Source organism: Thalia democratica, chromosome 1, assembly GCF_965202585.1.
Source record: "Thalia democratica chromosome 1, ktThaDemo2.hap1.1, whole genome shotgun sequence".
NCBI classification, from domain to species: domain Eukaryota; kingdom Metazoa; phylum Chordata; class Thaliacea; order Salpida; family Salpidae; genus Thalia; species Thalia democratica.
Genome location: NC_139165.1, coordinates 7079182 through 7102097, shown reverse-complemented (window position 1 = coordinate 7102097; position 22916 = coordinate 7079182). Strand labels below are relative to the sequence as shown.

Here is a 22916-nt window from a genome sequence, read left to right as displayed (position 1 = left end):
CCTTAATTTTTAAGATCAGATATGTATTAAGAACCAAAAACATTAGAAAAACTCAATTTTGGAAACCAGGACTCTGATAAATTAAGTTTCATTATCTTGAAGAGCACAATCTATTTAAAAAATTATTCAGTAGTTCATGAATTTAATTACCTCAGTATTTAATTCGAGATTCTTTATAAAATAATTAAAAACTTTAAATATCATTAAACGTTTAACTATCAATTAGCACTAAACAAAAACTAACTTTAATAATGGCAACTACACTATCTATAAAAACGTATCATTATTTTAGAAGGCAGATGCTTATTGTAAAAACTTTTTTGTTGGTTACCTTAAACTTAAACCCTTAACGGTATAATTAGAAGCCACAAATATTAATAAACACTTAACTAATTGATAACAATTATTATACACAAAATTACAAGCTTTAATGTAATATTTAATTTAAGTGCTAATAAATACAAAACTATTATTTTATAAATAAAATACAAGTTTTAGTGTAATGTGTGTTTTCTTATTTTTTCTTTCAACTCAAACAACATTAACTCGCGTTTCAAAAAAAAATCAATTTTAACTGGATGTCTCAACAACAAGCAAGAAACAAAAGACACACCTCAACTAAACGAGAGAGACATTCGAGAGAGAAATAGGAGAGAAGAGAACAAAAGGAGAGAAATAAATACACAAGAAAATCTCTCGAAAATTTTTTTGAATCTTCGCACGAAAATGCGCAAATTTTCCTCGGATTTTTTTAGATTTTTTTTTCAGGAAAAAACGCATCGTATTAAATTCATGTAAAAATTCAACTTTTTTTAAACGAGAAAACGTCCCTCAGATAAACAGGAAAAGAAAAAAATTGTTAACAGCAAAAAGATTCAAAAGTAGGGGTAATTCGAAAAATAGAAAGAATAGACGAATAATAACGAACTATATATATATATATGTATTGAACACACACACACACTAATTGGGACTTGTGCTTGTTTGGGGGTTTTCCCTTCAACGAAACTGTTTTCTAGTGTCTCTTGCTTTTGCCTTGCTTCTGGTTGCTCGACTGGTACTGAAGTTGCAGCGCCATCGGGTGGACCTTGAATCCGAACAAGCTGAAAATATGTTTATTTTCAGCTTATTGTGTTTATTTATAATAATTTTTTTAATTATTAATTATATTTACAAGGGCTGTGGAGTAATAGAATATAAACATAATTAACGAAGTTGCAATGAAATATATTTAATAAATATTTAACCATCAGATTCATTTATTTTTTTTTTTTTAATTTATAAACAATCAGTAGAATAAAGATAAATTATAATTAGATAATAATTATAGATTTAAGTATGAATTCAATCTGATACACTTTGAAGTAGAACACTAAAAATAGTGTTATAATGTTAAAAATAAACAACAACATTTATAAAAGTAAAATTAATCACTATTAGTTGTTGAACTTAAAAATTTCTTGGTAACTTAACAACCAAGTTATTTTCAATCAAAACAAGCTTTAACTTAATTATAAATACTTTTGATTTTTATGTTTTTACAAGTGTACGTTTAATAATTACTTAATTTAGTATCTAGATCATTTATGTAAACATTATTTACACAAGGTTTCAGGGCAAAAAAGTCAGCCTGAATTAGCATAAATTTTTCAATAGTTTAAAAATGTATCAATTTGAGCTAAAAACTGAAAAAAATGCTGTTAATCTAGTTTACCAAAATAATAAAATAGGTATCTAGTTAAAACTTCGTTTTTAACTAAAAACAGTAAAAAAAATATCAAAAAGATAGCTTAAGTATATGGAAAAAATATACAAATTAGCCTAATATTTGTTGAAATTAGCGAATCAGCGGGATAATTAAATAAATGTGTGGTACCCTGTTAATAACAAATTTAATGATTTAAGATTAAATTTACAAAAGACAATGGGCCTCAAAACACAGTCTCCTAAAACACTTTATTTCCGAAAAGACTTTTTTTCTTAAGTTCCAAAACTAAGGACACTAATGAAAAGTTTTATTTGGTATATGTTATCAATTTTTCTCAAATGCTTAAAAAAAAACCTTTTAAGAAACCCTTCTGTTGATTGTAGCTTTTTTTATAACATAAAAAGTAAAACGGTTTACATTTTATTTTTAAGCTCAACTCTAATTGCAGTGTTGTTATAACTTAGTTTTTTTTTAATTATTAAATCATTCTTCAAATTGAACTAAAAACACTAGAAGATGTGGTATTATAATATTATTCATTTTATTATAAATGCGAAAAATGCTTAATTTATTACAAGTTATTTCATGAAACTAAATCATAAAACTGTTTCAACATTTACAAAAAGCTTTATCATAAAATACAAAAATTATAAAATTTTTCATAAAAAATGTATAAAAAATGTTTGTTTAGTAAACTTTTTAACGTGTTTATCCGTTTTTATGTATAACCCATTATCTTTTCGAATATAATTATAATCAAAACTTAATTTAGTAAAACAAACTAATTGATTTATATTTTTGTGAAAAATTTTAAGTAATTTCATAATAATGCTATAAGTGTATAACTTGAAAACACTAAAGTAAAAACTTTATATTAAGTTGAAAATTTACGAATTTTAGGTGTTTAAATTTGATATGTTTCGCTAACCAACATTTTTAAAACAATTTTAAAGAACTAATTTTGTTCAAAAACTTTATCTTTAATTTTAAAAAGACACTTTGTGAACATAATTATGTAAATTGATGCTTTCATTTGTGCTTTTTATTTGCTGGAACATAGTTTTAATAACAACAGCTGTATGTGTTATAAATGCTGTAGGCGTTTATTTATATTTAAACTGCAATTAATTTCATGCATTGTCATTACTTTATATGTCTTACACGTAATTCAATAACAAAAAAAATAGCTGTAATATTATACATGTTAAATAGTTTTTGTTAAAATTGGATATTTCACACATACATGTTAAAACTAATTAGTGTACAATTTTAATTTTAATATAAATATGATTGAAGAGTTTAAGCCATAAAAATTTGATTACTTATTATTAAATCAATAACTTTAAACTTTTGCACAATCTTTGTTGTTTGCAATTACAGAAAGACTAAAATAAATTACTTTTAAATTATTTAAGTCACATTAAAAACGATTGTGTATTTAAGAAAGAAAATAAATGACTTAAGTGACGACAAAACCTCATTATATATATAATTATTACAAACCTAATTTTTATATGATAATTGTACACATCAATTCTCTGAATATAAACTAAACATTAAATAAATCGAATAAACTTCATAATAAGTTATCAGTAAAATTAATTCTTACCTATACTAACCTCTAAACACCAAACATTAGCTAACCCCTAACCTTAATAAGTTCTGATTGTTTAACTTTTTTTTAGCTTAAACCATTAAACCTTCAACTTTAATTTAGCTTTTACCCTTTAATTATACCTTGGCCCTTAAATTACCCTTTTTTATCTCAACAGAATTGAAAACTTGAAACGACTTATTTTTAATAAACATTTGCTCCAACAAACCGTGGCACGAAGGTCTGAGATGATCTCTGGGATCTCATAATAAATTATTACCCAAAAAATACTTAACAAATAAAATGCTCACTTTGGAACAAGATAAAATATTTTTTTCGTTAAACTTATACTTTATAACTGTTTATTTCTAACCGTGGCACGAAGGTCTGAGATGGTCGCTTGGGATGGACCATAAATAGCATGATAAATATTAAAAAAATATTAACTAACCAAATATTAAATACAAACCAGGGACAAAGGTGTTAGATGGTTACTTGGGCCTCATAATAAACTATCATCCAATAAAATAAATATTAAACCAAAAAAATCAATAAATTTCTAACCGTGGCACGAAGGTCTGAGATGGTCTCTTGGGCCTGTACTCGGGGTGGCCCATGAACAGCATAATAAAAAGCTAATTAATAAAATAAATAAATACAAAATAATTCACAAACCGTGGCACGAAGGTCTGAGATGGTCTCTTGGGCCTGTACTCGGGGTGGACCATGAAGAGCATGTGGGGAAACCCCGTTCCGAAGTAGGCGCCGTCGGTGTGATGGTGCCTCGAAGATTTGGGGTTGTACACGTCCTGGCAGCGGGGACAGTACAGTTTCACCATGGCTTCACCGGGGACGTCTGAGAGTCCTGGAAAATTTAATATATTTTAAATAAAACTGATAAATAAAACTAGAGAGTCCTGTTTGGAGGAACAAATAGGTGAATATTTGTGAATTGTATTGTCAGTGAACATATGTACAATATATTTTAAGTAGGATTATTATATTATTTACAGTACAGTTTCACCATGGCTTCACCTGGAACGTCTGATAAGCCTGTGTTCAAAACAATTGTAGGTAAAATAAAAACTATATATGTTATTGTAATATTGTAGTATGTAAGGAATGATCATAAGTTCTGTGGGGGATTATTTATAGTTCATAGGAGTATTTTATTATATCATACAATTATTTAAACATATTTATTTTATCTAATGGCAGCGGGGACAGTACAGTTTCACCATGGCTTCTCCTGGGACGTCTGAGAGACCTGTGAATAGAATTGTTAGTCTACTAACATATAGTCATAACACCTTTATATATTTATTTAAAGGAAGCGGAATTGTAGTATATGGTATTATCCGGACACGTCTAGATTTAGTCCTGTTTGGATTTAGGAACATTTTATGATACTGTTTAAACTTCATACTATTAATTATTTAATACTTTTAATTTTAAATATTTAATGGCAGCGGGTATATTACAATATTTTTTCTTAAATTTAACATTAATTGTACAGTTTCACCATGGATTTACCGGGGACGTCTGATAAGCCTGGAAAAATATCACTAAGCTGAATGAAAAGTAAATGCTTATTACACTATATGGTATTATACTTGCACGTCTGAGACGCCTGTTTAGATTTAGGAAAATTTTATGATACCGTTTAAACTTAATATTATTAATTATATAGCTTTTATATAATTTTTATTATTTTATGGCAGCGGAGACAGTAGTTTCACCATGGCTTCTCCAGAATCATTTTAGAGTCCTGTAGGTATATAAATATCAAATAATTAATACTAGCTAATAACAAATAAGTGCTGTGTACTATTCGCTGTATTTAACGTCTGTGAGACCTGAATAAATATTCTGTTAATAGCTAATATTTGGTAATATATGTTAAATAAAAGCCTGTGAAGATGTTTTAGTATTTTTTGTATGTTTCATGGTACTTATATTTGTATTAACTACTTTTATTATATATGGCAGGGGCACAGTACAAAATCACCATCTGATAAGAAGTTAAAAAAAACTCTTAAAAGTATGGGTTTTAGATGGTAAACATAAGAAATGGTAGTGTTTAGGATTATATAAAGGTAAATGTTGTGTGCAGAATATGTTAAACCAATAAGAAAATAAACTAAAGATTGTTAATGGTTGTTAAGTGGAGTATAACCTGGTGTTCTGGAAAGACTTTTTCTTAATAAAAAAATTATAGTAGTGCTAATATTAAAACATTTATCATATAAAATGACATACATAAGCTACCAATCACCAAACACAAGAAAAAGTTGTTAAACAACTGATTTCACAATGACGTGTTTTCTGAAGATTAAGAATGTGCCCGGGCAAATTTACTATTACTAAACACTTAATACATTCAACTCATTCATAAAAGTAAACAATGAATATTCCTACGGTATAATTGCAGTTTGTGTAACTAGAAGTACTAGTATTGTTGGGTGCTTTCAAAAATGTTACGTTCTTAAAATACCGGCTTTGTTTTAATTGTAAACTTATATTGATTTATCAACTGAATTTTATTTTATTGTAATATTTTATTATTAGAATGTAAGATAACACTGCGACTTGTGACAACGAATTAAAAACAAAGATATAAATATAATTACCTAATTAATGCAGTATTAAGTCATTAACTCTTATTTCAAATGAACTAGTTTGTGATGTTTTTTAAGTTATTATTAATTACGTTAAAAACACTACTTTAGCTTGAAGTGCTTTGATTAAATAAACAACAAATTATAAAACCGAATACTACCACTTAACAGCCAGTCAAATAAAAGATTTTTTACTCATTTGTACTTATTTGACAGCTTTATTGAAAAGGAAATAGGAACTTAATTTAAATATATTGCTTTTATTGTGAATATTTAAATTATAATTTAAGACTGTTTTAAATTTCAATTAATTAGATTGCAAATAATTATTTCAATCACATTCATTTGTACTTATTTGGCTTTAACATAAAAAGGAGGAAATAGGAACTTGATTAGAATATATTATTATCACAAACATTGATAATATATAACCATATTCAAGACTGAATCAAAATAATTGCACCACATAATTCAATCACAATTACACTTGATCTTTTTTATTTGACGTACTTGAAACAATTTTAAATAAACATTATTCACGGGTGCCTTATATCACAAGAGATACTTGACATTTCAACAAACAATCAACAATTTGCTGCATTCAAATTGATCATGCAAAAATTTTATACAAAATTTTATACAATCAAGTCCCTTTTATAAAAGCTTTAACATTTATATATTTAAATACATAATTAACAATTATTTATCAAAGTTTTGCTGCATTTATGTTAACTTTATTTAAATTAAAGCTTTGCAAACAAAATTAATCATGCAAAACTTTATACAAAACTGTTGCAATCAAGTCCCTTTTAATAAAACCTTAAAATATACATTAGAGAATAAATGATTACTAATTGTCTATTATACTTCAATCAGTTTTATCTAAATAAAAGCAAACATATCATGCGATCAAAAAGCTTAAATGAACCTAAATGAACTTGTGAGTACTTAAAGAAAACTTTTGATGAGTATTTGACTTTATTTTAAATAAGTAACAATATAAAAAAAATAAGGTTATTAAAGTTTGAAAAATAAGGTTATAGATTAAATAAATAAAATTAAAACTTTATTAGTAAGTTTTACCCATCCTGAAAAAAAATCAACTATTTTTTATGACAATGTTAAAACTAATTGATGTTTTAATGGAAATAATAAAACAATTAAGTCATTATATTAAGAAAAAATTAAAGACTAATTAAATTTATCACTTAATGATTTTACAGCAAAATGGGACATTAGCTCTATACACATTAACCCTTATTTTTTAGACAATACATTAGATTTATTATTACAAAATTTAAGACAGAATATCAGTTTTTTGGAAACATAGAGTTTTATTGTACTTTAAGATTAAGTTAATCAGATAATTGCACAATTTAAAGACAGTTTATTGGAATAAAATAACAACAAATAACATCTAAAGCTTAAACTAATAATATAATTCTATAGCTTAAAATAAAATATTTCTCTATGCTTTCTAAAGTGGTAAATTACAAATAAAATTTAATTGCTTTTAAAAATTGACTTTAATTTCCAAAGCTTTTAATTAGTAAAAAGAATTTTATCTTTTTTGGAGACTGTTTAGTCACAAAAGTAGGTAAATGATAAGATGGAAAAGTTACTTTTTATATTAGCAAGAAGCTTATTTAGAGATGCTTTTTTGATTAAAAAGTTTTATTTTAAAATATCTATTTTTGTTTATATTCATACCAATATAAACACTGCATAATGTGATAGAAATATCATAAATATATTATTCTTGTTGGATGGAGTATTGGAAAATATACATTATTACTAAAACAAATATGAAATAAGGATATATAGTGAGCACAATTTTTTACAAGAACTATTCTCAGTTATACATATAGACGAAACATGTATGAATTATTAATTGCTTAAAATTGAACCTACTTAGCAATTATGAATTATTTAAAACAAAAGTAATATGAAGCTATATGTTTGCAAATTGCTTGAAAAACGCAATTTGGTCAAAACTCAACTTTCTACCTAGCGTATCTAATTTTGGTGAGATTGAAAATTCAAAGTTGTGTCTAATATAGCACGACGAAAAATTTTGTATATGGATTTTTTCTCCATTTCAATGTATTGAAAATAGTATAAAATTCGTTAAAGGAAGTTAAACTAGTGAAATGAACTTTTTATAAATAATTCAGTAAGTTGATAGCAAAGGTCTCATAACATTTTAACCTTTAACATTCACTATTTACTTATTCACTTACTTACTGCTACTCACTTAAAAGTATTATATCTAGGCAATTCGAAATCAAACTTTTTGCAAAAATATGATTACACTAACTAGTACAAAATGATTTAACCTAGTAAAATATTTAATATTTTATTAAATTAGATTGTAATCATTTACTAATTAAGGTTTGAAGTAAATAAACAACTATTCAGTGTTTAAAGAAATTTGCTGTAAATAAACAATTACACATTTACTTTCAGCTTTACTTATTCACTAACTTTTTAAAACTTTCTTAAAAATATTGCATATAGGTGACTTAATTCAAAACAATTTGCAAAAATATAAATACAATAACCAGTTAAAATATTTTTTAAAATAGTTTTAACCAATTTACTAACTTAAGTTTTGAAGTAAGTAAACAAATACTTAGTGTTGAGGAATTTACAGTGATGTTACACTGCAATTACCTTGTATAAGCTATGTGAGTCATTTCAACTAAAAGGCAAATAATTTTGAAAGTAAACAATTACCTATATGGTTGGCTGCTTATTTTTATTATGTAACAAAAACCATTTACTGATTTCAAATAATCTGAGAACCTTTTAGATGTTATCAGAAACTTTTTTTAAGAATGATTTATAACTAATTAAAAGCTTTTTGGATTCTTTTAACGCATTAATAAAACACATATTGTATGGGATTATAATATTCGTATAAAAGAAAATACAGTTTGTTGTCGATTAACCTGCGTTCGTTTTTCATTGAAATAAATAAAACATAAAAACTATATTAGAGATAACGTTTAATAATAAGATTTAAACTTTATATACTATTGAGCATCTTTGAAAATTTTGTATACAAATTAGGTGTTAGCTAAAAAACTAGTACTTCTTTTAAACTTTTTAGAAGTTGGGTATCAACAAATAAACAGTTTTTTTCAAATTATAGTTAAATTAATACAAATAATTAATAATACTTACCAATGGGAAGCATTGGTTGATTTTCGCAGTAGACTCTTGAGCAATGTCCAAAGTCGCCAGTTTCGTACTTTTCAAGCTGTAAAAATAATCAAAATTAATTAAAATCTCATTCAAATAGAATCTTAGATTGTGCAACTGAAGATCTCGTTTGACTAGTTTCAAGCGAGTTAAAAATTGTATTGTTAATAAAACTTAAAATTTATAACTGACCATTCTCCTTGTATTTAAGTTGAGAACTTTGATTGCCATCTTTAAAGTTTAAAGTACACAAATACAGAAAATGCAATTATTACTACTTAATCAATCTATATGGTTTCATTTTACTACCATCATACTACTCAAGATGTTTAAAATAATAAAAACATAATGTTAAGTATTCATACAATAGTAATACAGTTAGGTTAATATCTTTTATCTAACAAACATTAATCTAATATTATTTAAGATATCTTTTATTAGCTTTTAAATCCTCGTGAACAAAATCATATTAAACAGCTTTTTATCTTCGTTATCCGTAAGCTAAGTATAAAAATAATAGTTGTTTGAAAAATTTTCCTTTAGTAATAATAAAATTTTGTTTTATAAACTGGTTGTGATATAAATTTTAAGTTTTTTTAAGCTACCAAGTATAAAACAAAATTAATATCTCAATCAAAATTTAAAAAACAAAAACATACTAATAAACGATTTTCAATCTTGAAATATTTCACATTTTAAACATAAATAATTAATTACTGCAAGTGATTTTGGTGAGCTGTTTTTTATAAATCTCATCAAATTTTAATTTATCACAGGTTTTACAAAGGCTTTTTAAGATAAAACAGATATCATATCTTGAAATACATCCGAATTTTTTTGATTTGATAAAAATATAAGATAAAGTCATAAAATTTTCTACAAAATATAAGTTTTTTACTTAAATTCAATTTTAGAAACTCTATTATGAATATCTAAAACACATTATAGAACAGATTTTATAAAAAAACACAATCTATATAAATTCATCTATTTTAACACATTTTAAAGAAAACAAATTTATTAAGAAAGATAAAAAAACTTTCAACTTTTATACAAAGATAACATATCAAAAGACATATCCTAAATTTTTTTGAATGAGATAACAAGAAAAAGATAACATCATAAATTGACAAGTTTGAATTTTTACATATTTTAAGTTCTAGAAATCAATATTTAAGCAAAGTTATAAAAAACCATAACTTAAAAACACACTTTTAAGTTGGTAAATCTAATTTTCATTTTACAAAACTAAAAAATATTTAATTGCAGTTTTTTTCAATCATTATTCAAAAGTCTTACGAAATATAACTATTTGATTGTTTAAAACTTAACGCCTATTAAATTTATTAAAAAATTAAAATCGATATAAAATGCCGAGCCAGCTAATTAAACAAACAATGTTTTTTTAATAAACACCAAATACATTTACCAAAAAACAATAACATATATTTACCAAACACATACAAATAAATTTTAAATATTAGAAGAATACCAAATATATATATATATATATATATTTATCTTAACAAACCTCAACAATTACCCAAAAAAATAACATATATGTACCAAACACATACAAATAAATATAAAGTATAACAATAATATACACATAAATGTACCAATGCTTTTTTTTTAACTAACCTCGACTTAGATATATTATTTAATAAACCTGAACAAATATAACAATAATATACATACCAATGTACGAATACATACAAATATATATACTAAATAACAATAATAAATACATGTATCTATAATATAATATAAAAATAATATGTATATGTATTATATGTATAAATTATATGTATATATAATATAAATACATGTAATAAATTTATATATACTAAATAACAATAATAAATACATGTATCAAATACATATGTAAATAAATGTATCAAATACATATATTTCTATAAACACCAAATACAACAATGTGTTATATCAGATTGAATGCGTTTTACTTAACAAACATCAAATACATATGCAACAATAATAAATACATAAATTTCTCAAATACATGTATTTTAACAAACCTCAACAAATATATATTTTACCTCAGGCTGTATTCAATATTGAACTTTAAAGTCGAAATAATTTTGAAATGCCGGCGCGAATTGAGAGAATTTTTTCGTAGAAGTGTTACGTCATAATGCGAAAATGAAAGAGAGCGGCAACTCGGTGATTGTAAACAAACATTTTGAAATTGTTGGCATTTTGTTTTTTTTGATGTTTTGTTTTTTAGACAACCAAATCTTACAGCTACAATAACAGAATTTTCTTCAAATTGATTATTTTAAAAATGATTAAAAAATTATTAGCGTTATAAGCATTTGTTTATTATAAACAATGAGATTGTTGGCATTTTGTTTTTGTTTCTTGCAGCTATATTGACAACAAAAATTAAAGGGGCTATCACAAACAAATAATTTGGACTTGCGATGTTGGCAATTGTTTTTTTGTATTTTTTTCTGTATATTTTTTACAAAATTTAAAAAAAATAAAAAGCTGATAATTTAAAACAAATATTTGAAATATGTTTGTTGTTGTTTGCATTTAAATTTTGAGGTATTTCGTATTTATTTTGAGGTATTTCGTATTTATTTTGAGGTGTTTGTTTATTGTAATAAATACTTTCTCACACTTGTATTGAGAATTCTTTTTAATTGATGGGTATAAATAAATTCGTCGTCTTTTAGAAAGGAATTTCTATTGGTAACTGTGTTTACGACCAAAAATATGCTTAAATTCTGTGGTAATTTTTGATTTAGTTACTTGTAATTTCATAATCGAAAGCCTCAAACAGGCTTTTTCAAAAATGTGTTTTTTCTAATTTAAAAATAATTTCATAATACAAATACACAACTAAATTTGTTATCTTCATTTGTTATAAGCCACACTGTAGTTTTATTCTGACTTCACATATTATGAAAAACTTATTTTCATAATTTTTAAAAATTAAAAAAGCGTACTTTTCTAGCAAGCAAACACATGTTAATAAAACATGAATGAAACATGTTATTTGTTTTGTGAGAATATTTTGTACAAGTCACTTTGATTGATACCTTGTAATAAAAATGATGTTTTTTATAAAAAAGTGAGCCTGATATTTTTAAGTTAAATATTAGGAACATAACATAAAAACTTGGCAAATTTGTTTTCCAAATTATAAGTATATGAGACATTTTTGAATATATTGTATATAATACTGACTTTAAAATACATAACTAAATTTTTGTATTTTAAGATATTCTAGTTATAAAGAATTGTATAAAATACAAATAATTCCAGGTAAATTTTGTGTTTAATACCATATTTTTACTACCACAAACACACTCAACACACAATGAAAATACCAGACAAATTCGAGCGACTTATTATGTGAACGGTTTTTCATACACGCCTTAAAATTGATATTTTCATACTTTAATTTGTGAAAGGCATAATACATTTGCAGCATTATGCTTAGATTTAGTATATTGCTATAAGGAACATTTAAAATTTACAAACTTTTGTAGCTTATTCTAAAACTTTTATGCTTGAAATTAAATTATCAAAAGTATAAATTAACTGTTAATATAAAATGGATTATTAGACATAATTTAATTGATTTCTTACACACGCCTTAAATTTGATATTTTTATACTTTAATTTACGAAAGGCGTAATACAATTGAAGCATTATGTTTGAACTATATACATATTAGTATACAATCTATTTCTATCAAAAATACTTTGACTACAATTAGTATTGTTACATTGTAACTTTTTTTTAATATGAGTAAAATTGTTAACAAACTTTGTTTAAAACTTTTTGATACTTTTGTTATTAGGTTACGTTTTAATGATTGAAAAATGTTTGAGCAAAGGATTAAATGCAATTATTTTAAATTTAACTGTTTATATTTGTGGTCAAAAAGCAGTCGAACCAGGATATAAGAAAATAAAAACAAAAAAACGTGATAATTTACACCTTAAAACTACTGATAGATTGAAAATTAAAGTATTTGGTTTTGTATTTAATCAAGTATTGATTTTTTAAAACTTTTAACTATTGTGCATCTTGGCTGTTTTTGCTGTTAGAAAAATAAAATTAAGGTTTTTTAATACAATTAAACATATTAGTCATGTTTTTTAAACGAAAAACAGGATACAAAATATGTTACTTTTTATGGGAAACTTATAATTTTTATTTTTATGGAAAAATTATAACTAGCATTACAGAATTGATTTTATCTCGTTTAATCAAATTACAATCTACAAATAAAATTTTGATAAATTAAAGGACGAAAAAACCAAGTTGCAAATGTTTTTTTTTGGTAAAATATAGAAAAAAAAAACAGTATTTTTTACACAAACAAAACTCACGCGAGCTGTTTGATGTAAAAGTTAGATTAAATTGGAAACTTAATTTTTTAATATACGCAAGCTGCTTTTATTTTATTTAAACAAATAAAGTTGTCACGTGAACTTTTATTATTTTTTCTTTATATAAAAACAATGATTTAAGTTCAATATATACTTGAGCGCTTCTTTGTGGATTATTCTCGAGATTGAAAATTAAATTAAAATTATTTTTAATTGTTTTTAAATTAAAATTGCATTAAGTTTATCTTACATAACATTTTAACTTATATTTGTTCGTTTTGCACTCAACATTTTTACAAATAAATCTATTTTTTGCACATTTATTTATATTTAGGACTAGCATACTTAGCCAAATTATTTTCTTATTTGAAAAAATCAGTAACGTACACAACAATTAACAGCATTAATCCTAATTTTATTTATTTTAGTTACAGTATATGAAAGTTTCAAAATGTAATTTCAAATACTTCTAGATGAAATCAACTAAAATTAAATGCCATTACAAAAACCAAACACCTTAAATCCCACTTGTTTACACTTGCTTTGAATTGATTACTCACATGTGTGACTACAAAAATTACTGTACTTAGTACATCATATACTATATGCAATTATATATTTTATTATATATAATTATTATTGTTATTAAAATTTGGTTTTATTTTAATTTAATTGTTTAAATGCTATTTTCCATGACTGCCCAAATCTTTTTAGATTTATTTTAGCAATGACGAGGTCTTTGACCGAAACTTACTTTGTAAAATAAATTTTTAAAAGAATAAATTCATATACTATATGCAATAATTTTTATACATAATAAAATTCAACTTGCAATAGTTTTTAACTAGTCTTTTATATAGAAAAATAATCTTAAGTTTAACTTATAAGATCAGTTATTACAAGCGTGTATTGGTGTTACGCAGAATCGGCTTAAATTGATTTTACAATCGATATTTTTAATTTAGTTTCATTTTTAAATCAGCTCTTGTTTCAATAACTTGGTCAACTCTATTTTTCAATTACTTAACAACTTAAATTATTAAGAAATTTAAAATTATTGGTTTAGAGTCAACTTGATGGATAAAAGTTATTGGTCAGGGTTTTGGGTGCATATTAAAATGTTAACTCATACACACAAGTAACCAATAACCAACCACCTAAGCTATAAAAATAAAACCAACAAATAACCATTTTAGTAGTTCCCCTGTGTTTATCTACAAAACCTATCTATCCCAACAAGACAAATCCATCAATATACAAATATACAAATCATTCGAACTACACCCCTGTTAAATGTGTACTTTCTCTAGCAAAACAATTAATTTCAAATTAAAAAAGCAAATTAACAAATCATTTGAGCTACACCATATTGAATGTGTACTTTCTATAGTAAAAGAATTATTTTAAAATTAAAAAGACTGTGTACCTCGGGTTTTTAATCTGCAAAACATTTCAATTAAAACAAATAAAATGTACGAACATTTAACCATTTAACAACATGTTAGTCAATAATTATCTTGTATGTATCATTAAATATCTCAATAAACAAAAACAAACCATTTGAGCTATACCCCTGTTGGTCAATGTGTATCTGGCGTGAATCAATACGTAAATAAATTATAATTAACAAAATATACAAACCATTTGAGCAATTCCTCTGTTGGTCAAAGTGTATTTCCTTTAGTATAAAAATAATTTTCAAATTACTTTTCAGATTAATACACAAATTACCATCTGAGCGATACCCCTGTTGGTCAATGTGTATCTGACGTGAATCAGTCCGTAAAATAAATTATAATAAATAAAATATACAAACCATTTGAGCGATTCCCCTGTTGGTCAATGTGTATCTGGCGTGAATCAGCCCGTAGAGCATCTCTGCCGCTTGCTCGATCAAATCTGATTGGTTGACGTTGTCCTCATCGTCATCTGGCTCCAAATCAAGAATCATGTCGAGCGCTTGTCTGTTGGAGGAAGGAAATATAAAACACATTGATGTATTATGATCGTTATGTTGCATATGTTACATTTTTGAGTCCAATGAAAATTTTACTACTGAACATGTAAAAATTGTTAAAATTCCAGGTTTTTCCAGGTTTTCTTAGTGATTTTATTCAAAATTCCAAGTTTCAACATGACAGACATGGAAATAGCATTTTAACAATTAAACTAAAATAAAAACAATTTTTACTTAAAATATTAACTTAATAATTAAACAAATTCAATTTTAATATTCAGATTGAATTTAAGGTAAAGTTTAAATTTTAGTTAATTTTTAAAACCAGTATAACAACAATAATAATAATAAAAGCTGTATGTATCCATATATAAAACATTTAAAACATTGATAAATTATGATCATTTTGTATCAGGGTGGCCACTAGTTTTTGAGAAATTTCTACCTGGTTTTTGAGAGCACACTTTTTTGGGTTTATCTTTAGTTTAAAGCTAAGTTTAATGTAACAATCTGTGTTAAATAATATAAAAACATTGAAGAGATACTGTAAAGCCACTTCAGATGAGTTTTTGTAGAAAAAATTTGACAATGACTAAGTAAATAAGTTATCTATAAGATAGATTTTTTGTGTCAAATCGAAATTTACTACTTAACATGTAAAAATTATTTAGAATTCCAGGTTTTTTAGTGATTTCTCTCAAAACTATAGTTTTATTTTTTAAATTCTAAGTTTTCAAATTTTTTTAGCCTAAATAGTCAAATTCCAAGTTTCTTGGCCTATCTGATATGATTTATATATAAAAAACTACTTGTAGTAATAAACACACCATTTTTGACTTAAATGCAAAATGAAAAACAATTAGCGTTTATATTTATGCTTATGGCCACCCTAATCTATGCACTGCTTTTCTGTTGATAGAAAAATTTACGCGTACTTATGTATTTATACTAGAAAGTGATTTTTTTATTGACATATGTCTACGTTCTTTAAGCAACTTTGGTTTGACAGATAAATATGTATTTCATATAAAAAAATCAATTTTTAATATTGCTGATAGCTGTTTTGAATCTTAAAAGCGTCAGTTTTTAAAGTGGAGCACGTTTATTGAAAAATTTTGTAAAGGTTTACAAAAATACATGTCATGACGTACCAAATAAATTTGTCTTTCTATTTTAAAAACACTTAACCTATGCCAAAAATTTTCCAAACTAACTATCCAAATTTATTTAATACGTCATAATATGTATTTTTGTAAATCATTTAAATATACTTATATACATAATTATGATCCAGACACTATAGATCAACAATTTTTATGTTATTATGCACAACTGAACTACAAAAACTATTTTTAAACATAAATTTAAAGAAACAAATAAATACTTTTTACTATCTTTATCCAGTATCACCTTTAGCGCTGGCCTGTTGGTGAAGAAAAAACAAAAAATACATATAAGTACTGTGATTTATATTTATGTATGTATTGTTTGCATTTTATAGTGTACAAGGATATCATTTATTAACAAATATTTCTTATAAACAGACAGAAAATAACCATTTGTATCAAAATCAAACCAAGGGCATATCTTAGGTGGAGAAATAGTTTTTTCTAATTTATTTCAATTTAATCAACTTTAATTCCTACCTGTAATGTGGCACCTGTTCACCAAGCCCGGTGAGATTGAACTTGTCCTGAATGTAGTCCTCGTCAACTTCGCAGAAAAACTCGTTTCCTCGCAGCCCACAGAACCAGGAAATCCAAGACACTTCTTCCGATGACGACATCGCCTCTTTATATGAGTGTCAGTTACTTACAAATACTATGAAATATTATAAATGGTTAGTACTTGAAAGCTGCTAGTTTAGTATATAGTCAAGTTTGGTTGCTTAAACAATGTATTTTTTATTGAATTATATTTGTATTTGAGCTTTTATTGAGATTGTAAAAAAATCCACAACTTATCACAACTTTTTAGCTAAAAACTTTCAATTACTTACAAATACTATTATGAACAAACGAGAGATTGTTAGTATTTGGAAGCTGCTATATGGTTTGTTTTGTTTTGCTAGCTTGGTTTCATTACTTAAAATTGTCTTGTAGAAGTTAGTATTTAATTAATCTAGCTTGGATGCACTAAACTTCTTAAATAATTTTCATTGTCATTGTTAACATTTTTTACATATTGCCTTTTTATATGAATGCCAATTCATTACAAATAATATGAAATAATATAAATGGTTAGTATTTGAAAGCTGGTATATAAATTGTTTAGTTTTGCTAGCTTGGTTGCATTACTTAAAGTTGATTTTTATAAAACTTTTATGATAGTTTTCTATGGATTAGATAAATAAATTAATATTTGTAGACTCTTTATAGTTGGGTGTCAAATAAGTTACTTAAAAATACAATGGAAATAATATGGTTGTTAGTACTAAGTAGCTGCTTTGTAGTTGGTTATTTTAACTAGTTTTTGTATTAAGGCAATTGACCTTTGTTGCATTGAACTATTACAATAATTTCGATCATAATTGAAAAAAATAACCAACACTTACTGCCTATTTAAAGTTTCAAGTGTAAAAATTTAGATGAAGAGAAAAATATTTAATGCTTAAGTATTTGGAAGCTGTTATTTGTTTGTTTAAATGTTATTTCAAGTTAAGGTAGTATCTTTTTTAAATTACCCAAACATGCTGACTTCTATATACTGGTTTTTGAAATATAGACGGTTAGTAAAAATTGATGATGGAAATTAACTTTTATAACCTATAGGAGATTTTAGTTAGTCTTTTTTTCTTTTTTGACTAAACATATACTTAAACAGTAAATTTTAGTTTTTTAACTGACTTTTTAATGCTTCAGAATTTTCTTTGTTAAACCAAATTAAAAAAGGTCAGTTTTTTGTTATGATTTATTTCTACAAAATACTTTTTTGATAGTATTAAGATGAAGTATCAAGTAGGAAACAAGTGTTTTGTTTCAAGTTACTCAAAAAATAACAAGTTGTAAATAATTAGTATTTGACCTGCTTTAAAGAAAAAAATTATTTCACAACATTTGTTATAACTGTATTAGTTCAAATTTTTTAATACTGTTATAAGTAATTTAAAGAATTAATTATCATTAACAAGCCTTAAAAACATAACCACCTTTTAAATTATTTGAAATTTTTAGCAAAATGCAAAACAAAATGGCTTGCTAATTTGGTTGGGCTGCAGTTTTATAATTGCTTAATTTAATTTTCAGACAAAGAGCTATTATATACTTCAAATAAAAACTTTATAATAATCAAATATATTGTATGTTTTGATTTTTAAAAACAATTAAAGAGATCTCAACTACTAGAAGAGAATTAAGAAAGAGAATTTTTCAAGACTTTATTATGCAAAGTAAGTTTTTTTCAAAGAACTTGTCAGTGATTAAATAAAAAAACATTCAAATAGAATTAAATTTATATTTGCTTCCATTGTAGAACAAAACTTTTACACATTGAATCTTAATCAGGCTTTAAGAATAGTAAGGGAAATTAAGTTACAACTTTCAATAAATCTATTTATAACATTGCAAGAATTTTAAACTAACTAACACTAATAAATGTAACTATATATTATAAGAATTGTATATTAAATGTAACTAATTCAGGTTTAGAATTTATTGGATTTTGATTAAAAAGTGTGTTTTGAAAAACTTGGTGTTTATTTTTAAAAACTTATTTTTTCAAGTTATTATAATATCTATGAACCATAAGGAAATAATCACTTTTTTAACTATTAATTTTTTATAACAGGTTTGCCAATCTTTGAAGCAAAAAGAAAAAATGGCCTGAGTCATTAAAAACTAGTTTGAGTTTTACTAAAAACAATGAAAAACTTCAAGCTAAATTTATTTTATGTAATTTTATTCTATAGAAGTTGACTGTATCAACACTCTGTATCAACAAAACTAAACCAAATGTAATTTTTTAAATCATTTAAAACTCAAATTGAAAATTATAAGTTTACAAAAAATAACAAAACACTCAAAACTCTAATTAATTTATCACATCAAACTCAGTAATAAAAAAATCAAACTAGCTATAGGACAACTTATTAAAGCTATATTATTCAGTAATAACACCAGGATGAACTAAAATTTTAACTAATTTGTTTACAGCAGTGCATAAAATTTTTTTTTAACCTTTTTGGCAATTTTATTAGAAAACAAAACTAAAAGTATACACATTTGTAAATTCAAACTATCATAAACTATGTTTAATACTAATATTTTTTAAACTCAACTTCTAAGTATCTTATCATTTTATTAATTCTCAACTCATTAAAACTTATTATTTGTATTCAATTTGCTTTTAAAAAATCTTAACACCTTACATTATATTTTATTCAAAATATTTTTACAAAAAAAAATTCTACATGTGATATTTCTTATTCAAATCAACATAACTTATCAGTGAAAACTGTTTTTTAGCTTGAACAAAACGATATACCACTTAAAACTTTTTATATACTCAGATACCTCTAACTGGTCTAACTTTGCCAACAACTACGCTGCTGTTTTCAATCACAACTGCCTCTCTATTCTTTGCTTTTTCTGGTTGTTTTCTCACAGCTTTTTTATTAAAGTACATACTATACTTGATTCTGCAAACAATAAACTCTTTTCATACTGTCTGTAATTAATAAAACTAAATCTATAAGGTATGGCTAAATAACTTTGGCTTATGATTATTTGACTAAAGGGGGGTAAATTCCTTTTCCCACAACTTAACATTATTTTTAAGTTTTAGCTACAAGCTGCTTTTCATATGTTTTTAAAATTCAATACAAATTTTGATATATAGCACGTCAAAGTCGGAGGCTACAATAGGTTTCTTATGGAAGGGGTAAACTAAAACGCTTTAACTATAATTAACTCCTTATCCTGAGCTGCCATGAGCTTTTGAAAATCTACACCCTGGGTTATTGAAAATCCTTAGCAATACAAATTCACTTACTAATATGCAGTTTAATATGAAAAATTGACTTATTTCCATAGAAACTTTTAAATCAACTTTTTGTGAAGGAAAGACTATTTCTAGTAAAATAAAATGAAACTGGTAAGTACTACATTTTTGCTTATATTTATACTTACATTATATAACTTAGTGGTATGAAAAAGCATCTATTATTATTATGAAAACCAAAACTTTTTAACTTAAATTTAAAAATTTTTAATTAAAAAAAAAGTAACTGCAGGGATTTTCAAATTAAAACAACATAAATCGGGATAATTAAAACTGGGATTTTTTTTTAAAGACATCCAATACAACAATTAAAGCTTTTAAATAACAAGCACTTATTAATTCAAAGCACACATAAGCCCATACTCTCTTGTCGGAGTACACATTTCTGCATTTTTTATTTTATTACACTCACTTAAAAGTTTGCCGCAGAATTTTTGAATTGCTTTAAAACAACAACAGCGGCCACAGGTCATATATTGGAGCAACAATAAAATTTTATGTTAATTTATTAATCTGTAAATTTTTCATGATAAGCTTTGTTATTTTTAATTAAAAGTAGGCTGTTGTTAAGGGCCTAGGGAAAATTACTTTTTACCAACTTGATCTTAATTTATACAGTTTTAACGGAGCTATAAGAGCAATAACAAAATTTAATGTTAGTTTATTCATCTGTAAATATTTTATTGCTTAGTTTTTAGGTAAGTTTAAATCAGTTAATTTCTCTAATATGCTTTGAGAATAAACATTCATGGAAGGAAATATTCAAAATTAAGGCCATAGAAAAGTTTAATTTTTATACAAAATTAACATCAGCTCTTACATGTAAGCTTTAGTATATTTAACTTGTGTTAAATATAATATAAAAAATTAATTTGACTTTTAATATAAAGTAACTTTTGTAAAATGTTTGCAATAAAAACACATGGATCACAAATTTTTTATTGTCTATTTTCTTTGATAAATAAAAACAAGCTAGCAATTAATTTTAAACATTTTGTGAAACTTGAACTAGTTTTAGTGATAGCTAATTAGGTTACTTATAAAAGAACCAGAGTAAAAGGCAAAATAAAAAATTATTTTATTAAAAATCTGTTTTTCTTTCTGTCTTTCTGAAACTTTCTCAGTCTAAATTTAACTAAGTAATAAAAATTTCTATTGTAACCTTTTTTTTTTAAGAAAAAACATTTTTTATAAATTAAATGAAAATAAATGGACCATTTTATAGCTTTGGTTATAAAATTCTTAATTTAAGTTTTTTTTTATCTTACAATAGGATTTTTTCTGTAAATGCAAAAAACATTTCCTGAAATTTTGAGGTCAACTGGTCAAAAAATTAAGGAGAAGACAGATTTTGAATAAGTTTTTATAAATTTCAAGAAATCTGAAATTAATTTTACTCCATGTGCAGAAGTGCTTTTTAAAGAAGTAACAATATTTCAAAAGTTATTTTCTGTGAAAAGTATTTTGTTGTACATGTTATGAAAAAAACAATAATGGAGAACCCCTATGCCCTTAAATATTAGATATTGGCATTTGTAAAAATTTGAATAAAATCAGTTAAAAACTGAAGTAGAAGATAGACTTGTAGTTAAACAATTGTTTTTAGCCTTTTTTATTATTTTAGTTACATACAGGCATTATTTAATACTATAAAATAAGATTCAAGTACACTTCAACAATAAGTTGCTTTGCAAAAAAAAACTAAAATTTATAACAACAGTTCAACTAATTATACTTGTAAAAATTATAAAACTATATTTTAAGTCACCTATATAGTTAACTAGTAAAAATCTTTGTGTTATCATTAAAACTTTTTTTAAACTTTTTCAAAATTAAAATTAAAAACAGGGTTGCCACCCTAAAATTAAAAAACTATTTTGAGTCAATCTGAGTTTTTTTTTTCATATCATAAAAAAACGCTTTCAAAAATTATTTAAGGCCATAGGGGGAGAGGGGTAAAACATGTTTTTTACAAGCTGATCTTATTTTAAAGATTTTTTCAAAGCTTGAATATGCTTTATATCGTTTTAAAAAATTCAAATTATTGTTTGAGATATGACTAGTCAAAATTGGGCCGCATAATAGGTTCCCCATGGGAAGGGAAAACTAAAATCTATCTCCTTCTACATTTTTCAAGCAATCTTCTTCAAACTTTCACAATATAGTCTTAATACAATAACAAAAGACGTAACTTAGAAATTTAAAAAAAAAATGTAAAAATAAAATTTTGTTGAAAAAAACATTTTTTTTTAATTTTTGTGATATTTTTTTTATTTTTTTACATCATTAAAATTCTTAAGTAACATTTTTTCCTTTTAATATAAGGAACATTTCCTGAAAACTTGAAGAAGATTGCTTGAAAAATGAAGGAGGAGATAGATTTTTAGTAATTTTTTAAATTTCCAAGAAAATTGACCCCAAAAAATTTGCAATCCATATGTTTGTATCGGAAACTTTTTCAAAAAATAAA

General features: G+C 24.6%; 1 protein-coding gene across 1 annotated transcript; it reads right to left on the bottom strand.

The window, feature by feature from the left end:
* Window positions 1-443: 443 nt before the first annotated feature.
* Window positions 444-20961, bottom strand: LOC145849222 (casein kinase II subunit beta-like). The gene is made up of 6 exons (XM_082954358.1): window positions 20859-20961; window positions 17095-17239; window positions 15308-15455; window positions 9107-9182; window positions 3978-4167; window positions 444-1103 (listed from the first exon to the last, which is right to left on the bottom strand). The coding sequence occupies exons 1-6, from the start codon at window positions 20917-20919 to the stop codon at window positions 1016-1018; spliced, it is 708 nt and encodes a 235-aa protein (XP_082810484.1). The 5' UTR covers window positions 20920-20961; the 3' UTR covers window positions 444-1015.
* Between the last annotated feature and the right edge of the window lie 1955 nt (window positions 20962-22916).